General features: G+C 43.1%; 1 protein-coding gene across 1 annotated transcript in view; it reads left to right on the top strand.

The window, feature by feature from the left end:
* ppm1e (protein phosphatase, Mg2+/Mn2+ dependent, 1E) overlaps positions 1 to 17977 on the top strand; it is a 69802-nt gene that overhangs the window by 36663 nt on the left and 15162 nt on the right. The window contains exon 2 of the mRNA XM_052117736.1: positions 9443 to 9564. Coding sequence (XP_051973696.1) covers positions 9443 to 9564 — 122 coding nt within the window. The remainder of the gene's footprint in view (positions 1 to 9442; positions 9565 to 17977) is intronic.

The following is a 17977-nucleotide window of genomic DNA, read 5'->3' as shown; positions in this document are numbered from 1 at the left end:
AGCTCATTTTCACCCATTAGTACTTGAAAAATCTCTCACAGGACTTGATAAACTGGGGACATTTAATTTACGTGATGTGTAACACATGCAAACATACAGCAGTGTAGTTACACACCCTTGTGCTCATTAAAATTCATGTCAGGCACATTTAGTAAGGGTGGGAATCAGTAGGGTGCCGGGGATACGCTATATAGACATCTGCATCACGATGCAATAATATTGCGATTCTTGATGTTGAATGTATTGCGATTCAAAGCTGTGATATTGCGATCTTGATTCTCACTCTTCAATGCTTTGCACAACATGCTGTGGGAATCAGCACGGACCTGGCAATATGACATTATTTGGGGTGGGTAAAAATAACTATTTTCCAATGCATCACGATCTTCGTTTGAATGATCTCAATATCGATTCTTTTTTATCCCCCATTTCTCTCAATTTGGAATGCCAAATTCCCACTAATTAGTAGGTCCTCGTGGTGGCGCGGTTACTCAACTCAATTCAAACAACTGTCTCGGTTGCCTCCACTTCTTAGACAGAGATTTTATTACGTGGCTCATTCTGCATGACACCGTGGAGACTCCCAGCATGTGGAGGCTCATGCTATTCTCCGCAATCCACACACAACTTACCACACGCCCTATTGAGAGTGAAAACCACTAATTGCGACCACGAGGAGGTGACCCCATGTGACTCTACCCTCCCTAATAACCGGGCCAATTTGGTTGCTTAGGAGTTCTGGCTGGAGTATCTCAGCACACCTTGGATTCAAACTCGCAACTCCAGGAGTGGTAGTCAGCATCAATACTTGCTGAGCTACCAGGCCCCCTCAATATCGATTCTTAAATCCAAAGATCAAGCTTTTACTCTATGCACAAAGTCATGGTGCAACCCTCTACAACATTGAGAGGATATCGCTCGCATTTACAACCAAATTTCATGCTATGCTAAAATGTATATTTTTGGCAACTGGCTGGTAAAGTTTTACTTTTCACTCAATATTGATTGTGTAGTATAGTGGTGGTACATTCAGCAGCGAGATACTTTCACTGCGAGTTGAGAGTAAAAGTTGTTCCAAAGACGAGATCCATGCAACCCATTTGTTATTTATTAATGTCTCTTTTAAAATCCTTTCCTTAAAACCCATTCGAGTCATGTCTCATTAACATATCATTAACATATTTAATCATGCTAAATTGCTAATTTGGTACTAGAAAATAACTTGCCATTATATCAAACACAGTTGAAAGCTATTTGGTTCATTAAATTAAGCTTAATATTGTCTTTGTGTTTGTTTTTGAGTTGCCACAGTATGCAATAGACTGGCATGTCTTAAGATCAATATTAGGTCAAAAATGGCAAAAAAGAAAAAACTTTCTCTAGAAACTCAACCATCAATAATTCTTTTGAGGAATGAAGGCTATACAATTCTTTAAATTGCCAAAAAAACTGAAGATTTCATGTAAAGGTGTACACCACAGTCTTCAAAGACAAAGGACAACTGGCTCTAACAAGGACAGAAAGAGATGTGGAAGGCCAGATGTACAACTAAACAAGAGTAAAAGTACATCAGAGTCTCTAGTTTAAGAAATAGATGCCTCACATGTCCTCAGCTGACAGCTTCAATGAATTCTACCCGCTCAACACCTGTATCATGTACAACAGTAAAGAGAAGACTCAGGAGTGCCGGCCTTATGGGAAGAATTGCTAAGAAAATGGCACTCTTGAAACTGAAAAAAAAAAAGAAAAGGTTAGAGTGGGCAAAGAAACAGACTTTGGACAACAGATCACTGGAACAGAGTGTTATGGATCTTAACCCCATTGAGCTTTTGTGGGATCAACTAGACTGTAAGGTGCGTGAGAAGTGCCCGACAAGACAGACACATCTATGGCAAGTGCTGCAGGAAGTGTGGGGTGAAATCTCACCTGAGTATCTGGATAAACTGACTGCTAGAATGCCAAGGATCTGCAAAGCTGTCATTGATGCACATGGAGGATTTTTTGATGAGAACTCTTTGAAGTTTGAGTTTAAGATGTTCTGAAATTTTGTTTCAAATTGTAATAGTAATTTGTCCTGGTTATACATTGTGATCAGATGAATGCCACATAAAAGTACCAATTTATTTCCATAACAGCAAAATCTGTACATTATTCCAAACTTTTGGCTGCTAGTGTATATGTATTTAGCGTATTGTGATTCAAAGCTGTGGTATATTGCGATAATTTGCACTCTGTTTTTGTACATTCGTCTTCATTGGACTTGGTGCTTTGCACAAAAAGTGCTGAACTTCCTGCTTTACTTCATCATAGAGGCATAGAAGTAGCTTCAGTAAAACAATTTGATGAAGTAGCGTATGTTAAGTCTAGCCTATTCTTCATTACACAAAAAAACCTTACAGTCTAGCTAAATGGAACATTTGTATGGACATTCTTTCAAATTAAGCAAGTTGATTTAGCATTTTGTATTGTTTGTTGACCTAATGCCACAGCATTTTTCAACTTCTGATTCACTTGCTCTGAGTGGTGCTCAATCTCCTTTTTCCCAAACATTTTGATGTGAAAAATCTTACTAAAATATACATTCTCGGTAAAAGAATATCAATATAATATTTTGAAGCAAAATATTTCAGAATCTTTTTAAATATAATTTTCCCACCACCTCAATTCTGTGTTAATAATGAATTATACTTCATCATTATAGCACATCATTATCATGGATCATGATGACTGAACATGCTCAGCTGGAGTAGCATCTCAGAGGAGGAGCTGTGTGAAAAGGAAATCCTCACACTTGTGCTGTTAAGTGTTTGGGGGATCTTACATAGTCAAAGATGGTTTAAAGTTAATGTAGGAGTGGAAGCCCCCTTGAGAGCCATGTGTATGTATGTGTGTGTGTGTGTGTGAGTGTGTGTGACATGCTTTTGCAGTAGTAGGTGGTGGGTTAGAATATCCATGCCGAGGTACATAAAGACTCTGTTGCAAGTCATGCCTAGCAATGTATTTTAGCCATTTACATTTACACATTTGGCATACGCTTTTATCAAAGCTTAATGTGCATTCAAGCTATGCATTTTCTCAGTATGTGCATTGCCCGGGAATTGAATACTATGAGGGAATCATAGGGAATCACGCGTGCGTGCGCGTGTGTGTGTGTGTCCGTGCATGCGCGTGCGTGTGTGTGTGTGTGAGAGAGAAACTGAATTATCTCCTTAGTAATGCCAATGCATTTAAGTGCAATGCAAATCTATCAGCAGGGTGTATTGTGTGTGTGCAATTCATCACGTCTCACCCAATATGAAGTGTGACTCTATATAGTGCTTCTAGCTATACTGAGACTCGGTCCCTCAGAATGACATCAAAGCGAGGCTCCCTGACACACATCCCTCCATTTCTCTCTCTTTCCTCCTATTTTTTTGTAACATCCCTCTTAAAATCTGTATTAATCTCTGAAACTACAAAGATGTCACTCTGGTCAGTGCTTTGATGTCTGAAGATGAGCATATTTTTTTTGTAATTTGGTTGAGGGGACAAAAAAGTCTTGCCTCTGCTCTAATCCTCATTCCTTTGCATGCCTCTCACTCCTCTGTGCTGCTCAGGAAACGGGCGTCTCACATTGGCTCACCTTGGCTGGGCAGGAGAGCCCCAGCCAATTAGTGCTCCCCACCTCGGCACCCCCTCCCCCTCAGGTAGTGATGACTGTGTGAGTGTGTGCAGGAGAGAGGAAGAGAGAGAGCAGTGGATTTCTATGAATGGAAATGCAAAGGAGGATCCCAGAATGTGATGGCAATTGGCATGTCATTTCTCTTTCTCTTTCTTTAGTTATTTCTTCATACCCACATCAGGCCATCAGTCATGGCGGACACACAATAATACACACTACTGTCCCTGCCACAATCATGATGTCAATTATGTCTGATAATAAAATTGGTTGGCTGGATGGATGGATGGATGGATGGATGGATGGATGGATGGATGGATGGATGGATAGATCGATCTTGACAATATACAATAGACAATATGCAACAAAGTATACGTACAATTCAGAATATCTAAACAATATACAGAGTGTAATTACCAGAAAGTGCAAAGTAGAATTGTTTTAATATATGTAATGGGTTAAAAAATACTGATCTGAATATGATTATGACTAATATGTCCTGTCTTTAAGTACTTAAGTGAGCTCACATAGTGATGTTGTTTGGAGGAACCTGTTAGTTTTACCCTCCATCTCAGATCTCTGCTGGATCCTTTTATTTAGAGCAGAGCATCATTGAGGCATCTTGGAGAATGTCCACTTTCTCCCCCCTCCTTTCTCTCTCTCTCTCTCTCTGTGTGTGTGTGTGTGTGTGTGTGTGTGTGTGTGTGTGTGTGTGTGTGTGTGTGTGTGTGTGTGAGCGTGTATTTATCAATTTGTGGGGACCAAATGTCCCCATAAGGATAGTAAAACCCGAAATGTTTGACCTTGTGGGGACATCATACTAATCATACTAAATTATGTTTTTTGAAAATGCAGAAAGTTTTCTGTGAGGTTTAGGTTTAGGGGTAGGGTTAGGTTTAGGGGATAGAATATAAAGTTTGTACAGTATAAAAACCATTATGTCTATGGAAAGTCCCCATAAAACATGGAAACACTACGTGTGTGTGTGTGTGTGTGTGAGAAGGGGTTGCTCTGATTTCTAATATTTAAGTTGGGTTCAGGATGGTTTGCCTCACTACAACGTCACTCACCGTGGTGCAGCCCTCGTTGTGCTAGCAGCATGGCTCTGCTGTCAGGGTTGTCATGGTTATGCAGGAGCATCAGTTGTCAGTGTTGTACAGTCTCATGTTGCCATGGCCACCAGAGCAGTGATGTCACAACTAAACATACACATGTTGCACAATCAGTAGAGCTTACATGTTGGAATACATTTAATTTAAGGATTCTTTTTTAGTTCAAACCATGAAAGTTTATTTTTTAAACCACATTTTCTGGAGGAAATGTGTTACGCTTTCTATGAAGCTTTAATAATGAATTATAAAGTATTATAATTTTTTTTGTTCAAATTAATTATTAAAAATTGTATGCTACTCATACTGCCCTGTAATTCCATTATACATTGTTTCATATTTATGATTACACCTTTTAAAGAGATAATACATCACATTTTTGTTTTGATTATACAGAATGTTATAAAGCACTTGCTTGTGTTACCATAAATAAGTAAATAATATTTTGATATATAGCTAGGGCTTCACAATTAATAAAAAAATTATCAATATTAAAATTATGGCTGCTGCAATTAACTAATACGACATTAAATTTTAGATCTACACCCATTACATAAAAATGTTGCATTAACAACAGTGGGTGAGCATTGTAACCAATCGCAGAGATGTCCATTGAGGACAAAACTAATACGCCCCCTTTACAATATAACAGCAATGAAGTATTCAAGGGACACAGTTCTCTCAGCTTGTTTTTGAAATTATAACCTTAATTTAGTATTTGGCTTGCATTTGCCACACAACAAGAATAAGTATAAGAAGTGTATACCTCAGGTTTTTAGTGACTATATATATATATATATATATATATATATATATATATATATAAGTACCAAAGTGTATAGGGTCTTTAGAGACACTAAGTATGTTTTAGTTTTTTTGCACTTCTATTTATATTTGTATTATTATTTCATATCTATATCTATTTCTACATATCTATTTCTTTGTTTATTACAAGACAAATGAGTACTATATTCAGACAAATAAATACTATATCACGTTGATTTTCTGTGTGACAACAGTGAATAATCAGTATCACATACACATGTATACACACTCACCGGGCACTTTGTTAGGTACACCTGTACATCTACTTATTCATGTGATTATCTAATCAGCCAATTCTGTAGCAGCAATGTAATGTATAGGATCATGCTGTTATGTGGGCCTTGGTAGCCCAGCGAGTATTGATGCTGACTACCACCCCTGGAGTCACGAGTTTGAATCCATGGTGTGCTGAATGACTCCAGCCAAGTCTCCTAAGCAACCAAAATCGTCCCGTTTGATAGGGAGGGTAGAGTCACATGGGGTAACCTGCTCGTGGTCGCGATTAGTGGTTCTCACCCTCAGTGGGCCACATGGTAAGTTTTGCGTGGATTGCGGAGAGTAGCATGAGCCTCCACGTGCTGTGAGTCACCGCGGTGTCATGCACAGCGAGCCACGTGATAAGATGCACGGATTGACTGTCTCAGAAGCAGAGGCAACTGAGACTTGTCCTCTGCTACCCAGATTGAAGTGAGTAACCGTGCCACCATGATGACCTACTAAGTAGTGGGAATTGGGCATTCCAAATTGGGAGAAAAGGGGAATAACATTTTTTTAAATAAATAATAATAAAAAAAGTTCATGCAGATACAGGTCAGGAGCTTCAGTTAATGTTCACATCCACCATCAGAATGGGGGACAGTGTGATCTCGGTAGACCGTGGCATGATTTTTGGTGCCAGGCGGGCTGGTTTGAGTGTTTTCTGTAGCTGATCTCCTGGGATTTTCACATACAACAGTCTGTAGTGTGAAGAGAATGGTGCGTAAAACAAAAACAACCAGTGAGAGGCAGTTCTGTGGATGAAAACGCCTTGTTGATGAGAGAGATCAACAGAGAATGGCCAGACTGGTTCGAGCTGAAAGAAAGGCTATGGTAACTCAGATAACCACTCTGTACAATTGTAGTTAGCAGAAAAACATCTTATAATGCACAACATGTTGAACATTGAGGCAGATCGGCTTCAACAGTAGAAAACCACATTGGTTTCCACTTCCACGTCAGCCAAAAACAGAAAACTGAGACTATTTGTTTACTTCAGCAGGAATCCAAATTTGTCAGGCCAGGTGATGTTTTTCCAATCGTTTATTGTCCAGTTTTGGTGAGCCTGTGCCCAGTGCAGCCTCAGTTTCCTGTTCTAAACTGACAGTAGTGGTACCCAGAGGGGTCTTCTGCTGCTGTAGCCCATCAATTACATCTTTTGTAATGTGTGTTTATTTGGGTTACTGTCACCTTCCTGTCAGCTTAGACCAGTCTGGCCATTCTCCTCTGACATCTGTCATTAACCAGCCATTTTTGCCCACAGAACTGCCGCTCGCTGGGTGTTTTTAGTTTTTTCACCATACTTTTTTCACTCTAGAGACTATTGTGGTGCTAATGATTCAGTGACTGACTTGATTTATATTTGACATTGCTATTTGATGAAGAAACAATATGGAAGTAAACTATAGCAAGTACAACACATACACAGAATATGACTATTGTCATTTGGATGTACTACAGAAATGATGTAAGTTGTGCATCTATTTAGGCTCCATAATTGCACATGTGTACATAAGAAAATACATATGTGTAGCTTATGTTTAGCTTATATGTTTGTGTAGCTCAATGTGTGTTGACAGCCAGTTGCTTTTCATGAACTTTCAGTGATATTAATTAATCCTGATCTAGGTTTGTCCTGATTTGTTGCATTCTCTTTTATATATTAAAAATAAAACATACATTTTATTCTATTATTTTCTAATTGTCTTGAAATTTCTTAGAAAATGTATGTTTTGAAAACAAAATATATATTTATTTTAGACAGTGGTTCATAAATAGAGCCCGTCATAATAACTGTTTTCAGGATTAGGACATCACATTATTGGATGGCTCTGTTATCCTCTCAGATCAGGCCACAGCTGAGGCTATTAATTCAACAGAATGTTGGCAAGCTCTGCTCAAACTCACAGACAGAATGTGGTTGGGAATGATACATTGACTCCACACTCCAAGACATATTTAGAAGCTTTCTAAGGCATATTTATTCACATAAATAATTTTGTTTTGCTCATCAGAGAATTGTACACATTCACTGTTAGATACGTCAGGACATAATAAAATATATTGTTTACTCTAGTTTTATAGTGTATTTTAGTAATTGCAGCTGTTGGATTTGCTATAAATGTTTTACATTGCCACATACTGTAATATTTATTTAGACTGCCTTTAGCTTTGATTACAGCATCCATTCGTCATGACATTGTTTCGACAACCTTATGCAACATCGCAACATTTATTTCCATCCAGATTTGATTTTTTTTTTTTTGCCAAGATCTTGAGAGTCAAACCACTCCGTGAAGTCTTCTCCAGCATATCCCAAAGACTTTCAATGGTGTAAAGGTCAGGACTCTGTGGTGGCCAATTCATGTGTGAAAATGATTCCTCATGCTCATTGAACCACTCTTTCACAATTTGATCCCAATTACCTTTTTCCATTGCTCCACAGTCCAATCTTTATCCTAGCAAATTGCCGTCCTTTTTTTATGATTAGCCTCACTAGCAAGTGCCTTTCTTGTGGCCACAGAAGTTCTAGTCGCATTGTGCATGTGGAAATGCTCTTACTTTCCCAATTAAACATAGCCTTGAGTTCTACTATTGTTTGTTACGATGTGACTTCACCAAGCGTTTTAGTAATCTCCGATCACGATCATTCAAGATTTTTCCGGCCACATTTCTACTGCGAAGCTGACAGTTCACCACTATCCTACCAGGTTTGAATAATGTGTTGGACAGTTCTTAACCCAGTTCCAGTGATTTCAGCAATCTCCTTAGTCGTTTTCTTTGCTTTATGCAGGTAAATTATTTGCCCCTTCTGAAACACAGTAGCATCTTTTCCACGACCACGTGATACGTCTTCTGACATGGTTGTTTACGAAATAAGAAATCAGTTAGGGTTAAAAGAATTGTTCCCAGCTGAAAATATTATTCACTGCAATAAAGATTCAATCATAGGCTCTTAAGTATCTGCTTATTTAAATCCAATCTGCAACATTTATAAATTTTTTTGGCCAGGCAGTGTATACGCTAATGGACTCATATCCAATAAACATAAAGATGTCAAATATAAATACCAAATGTCATGATTGACACCTGTAATGGGTTCAAAGTCAGTGTGAATCCCTTTTTAGTAATGTGATATATTACCAAGTGAAGTGAAATTAATTGAGAAAACTTGTAGGGCAGGACTTTTATTTACTGACACAAAACCTGTGTGACTTTCTTCTTCTATGCACAAAAAAAGATGTTGGGCAGAATGACAGCCTCAGTCCGTGTCACTTTTATAGCTTTTTTTTTCCATACATTGAAAGTGATTGGTGACTGAGGTTCACTGATACTGTCCGTTGAAGTTTGCAAGGGTATTTGGGTCAGTGTTTGGTCCATGATGATCATGAAATTGTCAGCTTGATAATCTTAGTCATGTTCTATGTTTTGACCTGTGCATAATACTTTTGCATTATCATCATCTCACGGTTAAACAAGTGCTCACTTTCTAATGCTATTAAAAAGAAAATCAAATACTCGCAATGCTCTTTTGCATAATGTTTCCACATTCTACTAAACAGATTTATAAATCTGTCTCTTCTCTCTTTTGCAGTAATTGCCCTTTCTCCTTGGCATCAGCACTGGCCCGTGGTACAGCTGATTGTATCCTTCAAAGCGATCTCTCCATGTACCATCTCAACAAGTGTGCGGAGGATGAAAAAGAAACGCTGCCTCGTGAGTGCCCCCATAAAATAGTCAAACTGCATAAATGTCATTAATGCATAAAAATCTAATTAATAAAAAAAAAAAAAAAGGAAATTGGACCGTAAAGTCTGATTTTGTTTAGCCATATTTTTTAGCTTACTAGTTCCTTTACAAGTGTCAACTTTACTATCTGTAATTAGCGTGCTGAAGAAACAAGTACTGTGCATCTGGAAAGTATTCACAGCGGTTCAATTTTTACACATTTTGTTATGTTACAGCCTTATTCCAAAATGGATTAAATTCATTATTTTCCTCAAAATTCTACAAACAATACCCCATAATGACTACGTGAAAGAAGTTTTTTTGAAACATCCTTGAGATGTTTTAACAACTTCATTGGAGTCCACCTGTGGTAAATTCAGTTGATTGGACATTTGGAAAGGCACACACCTATCTACTATATATAAAGTCCCTTTTAACAGTGCATGTCAGAGCACAATCCAAGCCATGAAGTCTAAGTAACTGTCTGTAGACCTCCGAGACAAGATTGTATCGAGGCACAGATCTGGGGAAGGGTACAGAAACATTTCTGCAGCATTGATGGTCTCAATGAGCACAGTGGCCTCCATCATCCATAAATGGAAGAAGTTTGGAACCACAAGGACTCTTCCTAGAGCTGGCAGCCCAGCCAAACTGAGCTATTGGGGGAGAAGGGCCTTAGTCAGGGAGGTGACCAAGAACCCGATGGTCACTCTGACAGAGCTCCAGCATTTCTCTTTGGAGAGAGGAGAAACTTCCAGAAGAACAACCATCTCTGCTGCACTCCACTAATCAGGCCTGTATGGTAGAGTGGCCAGACGGAAGCCACTCCTCAGTAAAAGGCACACGACAGCCCGCCTGGAGTTTGCCAAAAAGGCACCAGAAGGACTCTCAGACCATGAGAAACAAAATTCTCTGGTCTGATGAAACAAAGATTGAACTCTTTGGCCTGATTGGCAAGCGTCATGTCTGGTGGAAACCAGGCACCACTGATCACCTGGCCAATGCCATCCCTACAGTGAGGCATGGTGGTGGCAGCATCATGCTGTGGGGATGTTTCTCAGCGGCAGGAACTGGGAGACTAGTCAGGATCGAGGGAAAGATTAATGCAGTAATCTACAGAGACATCCTTGATGAAAACCTGCTCCAGAGCACTCTGGACCTCAGACTGGGGCGAAGGTTCCTCTTCCAACAGGACAACAACCCTAAGCACACAGCCAAGATAACAAAGGAGTGGCTATGGGACAACTTTGTGAATGTCCTTGAGTGGCCCAGCCAGAGCCCAGACTTGAACCCGATTGAACATCTCTGGAGAGATCTGAAAATGGCTGTGCCTGATCCAACCTGATGGAGCTTGAGAGGTCCTGCAAAGAAGAATGGGAGAAACTGCCCAAAAATAGGTGTGCCAAGCTTGTAGCATCATACACAAAAATACTTGAGGCTGTAATTGGTGCCAAAGGTGCTTCAACAAAGGATCGAGCAAAGGCTGTGAATCCTTATGTACATGTGATTTTTTTTTATTAATTTTTTTATAAATTTGCAAAGAGTTCAAAGAAACTTTATTATTTACTTCATTATGGGGTATTGTTTGTAGAATTTTGAGGAAAATAATTAATTTAATCCATTTTGGAATAAGGCTGTAAAATAACAAAATGTGGAAAAAGTGAAGTGCTGTGAATACTTTCCAGATGCACTGTATTACTGGTCACCAGCATTGTGTTTTTGGACATTGGTACTGTATGCTGGTATGTTAACCTTATGTCTTTTACTGTAAATCTCCTCTTTCACGTTCACATTCTCTTGTTTTTGGCAATTCGCATTCTTAGTGCATATCACCACCTACTGGCCAAAGGTGGAGATTTATAGAAAAAAATGACTTAAATATTGATTCTATCGATTCTCTCCCACACCTATCATATTGCTTCTGAAGATATGGATTAAACCACTGGAGTCTCATGGATTACTTTTATTCTGCCATTATGTGATTTTTGAAGATTCAAAGTTCTGGTCACCATTCACTTGCATTGTATGTGTTCTTCACAAGTAGGAAAGTCTGAGATGGCATGAGGTTAAGTAAATTATTAGAGAATTGTAATTTTTGGGTGAACTATTCCTTTAAACTGGTATTTTCAGCAGGGTAGCCATACATTAAAATAGAGATGTTGCACAGGTCATCAGATTTTAATGTTTTCTTGACACTCATAACTGATGTCACGAAGTGGCAATAAATCGAATGAAAGAAATGGATCTGTATTAAAGTTTTGCAATCGTGTAGAGATCACATAATATTTTATCCGAATGTAGGCCATTCTGCACAATTTTATGCCTCCAATTCAACTGCAAATATAGGTCACTTACTTAACAGTGGCCTGAATTGCTTTCTTATCTTTCTATATTCGAATTGAAATGGCAAAGGAATATTAGGTTTGAATGACTGCAAATGCACCATACAATTTGGGATGGTGTCAAGAGGAGAGCACACTTCTGCTACTGAGGCTTTTATCGCATGCCTAATGGAGCTCATTCTTTGAGCATCTTCAAAGATGAATTCACATTTGAAGGACCGACACTTCTTTTTGTCATGATATTGTGTTGAATCTGATTAATTTCCCCCTTACCTCCCTCATCACAGACTCTTTCTGTAGACAGATTATGTCATGATCTTTATTTTTCAGTCAGATGATGCCTAAGACACTAAGGTTCAGATAGAGCACCAAAATAAGCTAGATGCAGCGCAATGCATATAACACAACACGACATCTAAAAAAATGTAGTGCTCCTGCGCGATACTCAGCTGGATGTGGTGCAATGGTCAATGATGTCTTAGTGTATGCTTACCTAGAAAAACATTGAAAAAAAGAGTACAGACAGACACAATAGCCTGTTCGGTGAACTACACATGAGTCATGCAGTAACCGTAACAAAAGTAGAGACATGTATATATTACAATGTCAATTCAAGTGATTTTGGTTGGAATAAAATGGACGCTTCTCTTACATAACAAATCCCCCTTTTGGTATATACAAAGCATGCATATTTGCTTTATGGGCACTCAGTGTCAGATTTTTCTTTAAATAAGGCAATCACATGAGTTGTTAATGTTATGTGACTGATCACTATAACGGGACAATATAAGTGAAAATATTAGTCTATAACATACTTTTAAGTGCCCTCCAAAAAAATGGTCACTGGCAACGGTCATGTGTTACATGCAACTTGTAATCTGGGTAATGGCCAAAACTCTAGGTATGCTATTTTTTGCCTAAACGATAAAGGAAGACCGCATAAGGCATTTACATGACCACACATGTTATCGTTTGGTTACGTATGTAACCTCCGTTCCCCGAGGGAGGGAACGACACGTTGTGTCGGAGAAGCGACACTAGGGGTCTCTCTTGAGCGCCGATATCCACCTCTGATCTATGAAAAAAGGCCAATGAGAGTTGGCAGCCAGTATTTGCATGTCCCGCCCCCAGACATACGGGTATTTAAGCGGCGCAAATACCGCTTAAATACCCGTATTTAAGCGGTATTTGCGCCGCTTAAATACCCGTTCATTCAGGATTTTTCTGAGGAGCCGGAAATGGTCCGGCCACAACAGTGGCTCTGTTCAGCGACATGGCGGAGGAAAGACACAACGTGTCGTTCCCTCCCTCGGGGAACGGAGGTTACATACGTAACCAAACGTTCCCCTTCTGTTGCTCTCTCCACGTTGTGTCGGAGAAGCGACACTAGGGGACCCATTCCAATCTTGCCATGCGCTGAACCGTGTACGTGAACCGCCGATACAGAGGCGGGCAGGGATTTCATCCAGTGCCACGCATCGTCTGTACCTGGCTGCACGTACCCTTCCCCAATGCCCCATAAGAACATCAGAATCCTTCTAGTTACCCTGGAAGGGGAACAAGGCGATGTTTGCCAACATGGGAACGGGCCAGCCTGGCTGGGCCTCTTTTCTCTCTATGTTTCTCGCATAGAGCAATCACGGCCGGGGCCCTTACACGCATATAGGGAAGGGGGTCTTACCCAGACCCTGCGGAGACCACACCTGCCCTTTTTCTTGGGGAGGAAAAGTGGTAGACACGTCACACGGCCGTCTTAGGGCTCGTGTGGAAAGTATGGTGCGGTGGTAGATCCAGCCTCGAAAGGGGGGAGTTGCTACAGCACGGCGTCCGGGGCAGCTGTAACTGCCCAAGGGAGACACGAGGGTCCGCTCGTAAGGGGACAGAACCGTGGAATTACACACAGGGGGAGTCCGAGCAGGAGGCCTTACCTGTGGGGCACCTATACCAGTACAGGGTAGCCATCAGGGTACCCGCAGTGGCTTGGGTCGGCGAGTTCCTCCGCTGAACCGCGGACCCGGAGGGCTGGGGAGGAATCGACCAGGGTCCCGACTCGGAGTGGGGCGCCCTGGGAAGAAGACGTCAGGAAAAGGGCGCTGGGCGCAAGCGATCCACCCGGCCGGTCGGTCTACGTTTTACTGAGTTCTACGGGCTCGGACCTGACAAAACACGAGACGCAACCGACTCGACGCGGAGGTTGTAAAACCTCGCGAAGGTGTTGGGTGTTGCCCAACCCGCGGCTCTACAGATGTCTGCTAGGGAGGTGCCCTTGGCCAGTTCCCACGAGGACGCAACACCCCTTGTTGAGTGAGCTCGGACCCGCAAAGGTAGGGGCACGGCCTGGGTGTGATAAGCCAGTGTGATGGCATCGAAAACCCAGTGGGCGAGCCTCTGTTTGGAGACGGCATTCCCTTTCTGCCGTCCCCAAAGCAGACAAAGAGCTGCTCAGAGCGTCTGGTGCTCTGTGTGCGGTCCAGGTAAATGCGTAGGGCACACACTGGACATAGCATCAAAAAGGGCTGGGTCTGCCTCCTCCCGGGGCAGCGCTTGCAGGTTCACTACCTGATCTCGGAAGGGTGTGGTAGGAACCTTGGGCACATAGCCCGGTCGCGGTCTTAGGATCACAGACGTATCCGCCGGACCGAACTCCAGGCAAGTGTCGCTGACAGAGAACGCTTGCAGGTCCCCGACCCTCTTGATAGAGCAACGAAAGGGCTGGGTCTCGGTGTACCGGGACTGTCGTAATCTGAAAGCAGATTGCCGTGAGAGCGGCATTTGCGGGCCAGGTGACCCAGAGGCTAAGGAAATAGCTCTTTTATTGAGAATGTGGGTACGACAGCCCCTGTCAGGGGGTGTGGCAAATGAAAAAACAGAGTATTCTCCTCCCGGCCCTCCACCGGGGACGGAGCGGTCTTACCACCTCCGGAGCTAACGTCTTCGGCTCTGGGTCGGCTGTCTCAGGAACGCTTGGGAGACTTCTGGGTCCTAGAGGGGGTTCGTTAGACAGGGGGCGTGCGCCGCCTGCGGGGTGCTCGACGCTGGGGCTGAGAGCTGGGCCCGGGTTGAGGCGGAGCAGGAGCTGGTTTCTTCGCAGGGGGATGCCCTCGGCGGGCAGACGGGGCAGGGCCCGTAGCGGCAGGTCTGCGGCGGGGCATGAAGTGAGAGATGGCCTCCGTCTGCTTCTTCACCGCGGAGAACTGTTGGGCGAAGTCCTCGACGGTGTCGCCGAAAAGGCCAATCTGAGAGACAGGTGCGTCCAGGAAGCGGTTCTTGTCGGCCTCACGCATCTCGACCAGATTGAGCCAAAGATGGCGTTCCTGGACCACTAGGGTGGCCATCGCCTGTCCGAGTGCCTGCGCTGTGGCCTTCATCGCTCTTAGGGCGAGGTCGGTCACTGAGCGCAGTTCCTGCAACACATCAGGATCAGGTCCACCCCCGTGCATGTTTCTGAGTGCTTTGGCCTGGTGGACTTGCAGGAGGGCCATCACATGCAGGGCAGAGGCAGCGCGTCCAGCCGCACTGTAGGCCTTCGCGTTGAGCGAGGATGTTGTCCTACAGGGCTTGGATGGGAGTACGGGGCGGCCACACCAGGAGGTAGGGCTACCGGGGCATAGATGGTACGCAACTGCCCTATCGACCTGGGGAATCGCCCCGTATCCGTGGCGCTCTCCGCCGTCGAGGGTGGTGAGAGTGGAGCGGGTGGCACCTAGACGGGCGGAGAGCGGGGCTCTCCACGTAGACGTCAGCTCGTCATGCACCTCCGGGAAAAACGGGACCGGGGGATGCGAGGCCGCGAATGGCGCGCTGCCCCCAGGAACCAGTCATCCAACCGTGAAGGCTGTGGGGAGGATGGAGGGTTCCAATCCAACCCCACGCTCACGGCGGCCCGAGAAAGCATGTCAGACATCTGAGCGTCGGCCTCAGCCTGGGCCTACTGGCCCGAAGGCGGCAGTCCAGGGGAGTCCTCGGCATCAGACATCACACTCTGCGATGCAGCGGCGAGCTCATCTGCTTCGGGCTCGGGAGGATAGACAGCCGGGCCGTGAGGCGAGCCACTATAGCCGCGAGCGTAGACGGGGACCAGCGAGCGTGTCGGGGAACGGGAGGTTCGCGGGGGGCTACCAGGCGAAATTGCACCCGCTGCCGCCCCCAAATCGCCCCCAGCGCCAACCGCATCGTCCTCAATCCCGTGGGAAGAAGGAGCAATGCGGGGTTCAGCTGGGGTGGCTTGCTTTCTGTTGAAAGCAAGCCGCGACCGCAACGTGGTCATGGTCACGTTCTCGCAGTGAGAACATGAGCCATCCACAAACGCTTCCTCGGTGTGATCGCGGCCCAAACACACGAGACAGCGCCTATGGCCGTCTGAAGCGGAGAGCACTCTACCGCATCCAGGAACAACACAGGGGCGGGAGGGCATCTTGAAAAAGACGCGTCCTGAAAAGGACGTTCAACGCCGCTGTGTTTTGCTCTTTTAGAGAAATTACTCTTTTAATAGGAATTTACTCTTTTAATACACAGTGTGTGTGTGTGTGTGTGTGTGTCTGCGCTGTCGAAGCGCTCAGAGCAACAATGCACGCCGTGCAATGTGAAGGAGAAAGCCGCTGTTGTGCGCCGTCAAGATCCAACAGCATGCAGATCGTCAGAGGAAACAGGAACGTTTAAAGTGGTGTGTAACTCGCAGCAAACTGCAGACAGACCATCGGCTCCGAAGAAATTTTCTGAATGAACTCCAATGTGGAGAGAGCGACAGAAGGGGAACACCTTTTTAAGCATAATTGGTGTAAGATTGTACTTGTAAACGTGATCAATGAAGAAAGATTTTTTGTTTTCAAACTATTTTCAAACACTCCTTGTGTTTTGCCTGGTTTGACCAAACAGGTAGTCCCTACCCGAATCATGTCATTTGTTGAGCGAATGTTTTCAGAATGTTTTTTAGATTGGGATACTCAAACAAACAAATGTATTGCAATTCCATTTGGCGCCACAAGCAGCACAGAAGCTACCATAATTCTGCCATAATTCTTTAATTTTCTTGCATTTAACTCGGAAAGGTGAGGCTCAAAAAAATTTACAAATTGTCCCACTTGTAATAACAACCATGTAGTGGTATTCATGTGCACTCATCTCATTAATACGGCCATTCCAACATGATTTGAAGGCAGCTTTTGTGGTTCATACAGAATTTAAGCAGATCTTATCCTATCACCATGTCAGAAAGTTCAGCCAGCGTTATCTTATGAGTTGACATGGGTTCATATAACACACACTTTCCTGAGTGGAAAGTAGATTTATAAGGCCAGATGGAATGTAATTGGTTTTGAATCTACCCACTAGAATACTGTACATCGGTGCTCAAGAACTCCACTTGAGCTGAGCCTAGTTTTTCTGAGCCGGGACAGTTGATCAAGGTTTTCATGCAAAATACATTGCTTTAAACAGTCCTATATGACGTATCCCAGCAGGAACATGGAGTGTGTTCAGTGTGAGTTGGTGCAGTGTGAACAACTCACATCAGGCTGCCTCTGTGTGCTGGCGGTCAGACAGACGTCTGGCTCAAGGCCAAGGCAGTGCATACTGTTCACCAGCGCAGCACTGAGATGGCAGATTAAAATTAGATTCAGTGCCTACGGAGACAAGACAGATATATATATCTATAGAGAGAGAGAGAGATAGAGAGAGAGCGAGAGAGAGAGCACATCTAAAAGGCAAAGAGAAGAGAAAAGAGCATGTAATATCTGCTTTTATGACCATCAAACAATCTAAAAGGCTTCTTCATACACACAATGCTAAAATACATACATCAAAAGCAGTATTGGGGTGGACTGATGGACAGAATGGGAAGGGGAGATGCTGCCTTACCGCTACAGAAAAAGAACTCAGTTACTGGAATCATAAAGCAGCAGACACTCCATTAGGCAAATTCGGCACTTTGCCTGGAGTTTTGCATCTTTACAAATCATGCAAACACAGTTGCCTGCCTGAAGTTTTTATGAGATTGAGGAACAAATAATTAGCCAATGAAGTTGTTTGATAGAACTTTTTAACTGCTTTCACATCACACA

Source organism: Xyrauchen texanus, chromosome 44, assembly GCF_025860055.1.
Source record: "Xyrauchen texanus isolate HMW12.3.18 chromosome 44, RBS_HiC_50CHRs, whole genome shotgun sequence".
NCBI classification, from domain to species: Eukaryota; Metazoa; Chordata; class Actinopteri; order Cypriniformes; family Catostomidae; genus Xyrauchen; species Xyrauchen texanus.
Note: the sequence above shows the minus strand (reverse complement) of the source record. Positions and strands in the feature narration are given on the sequence as shown.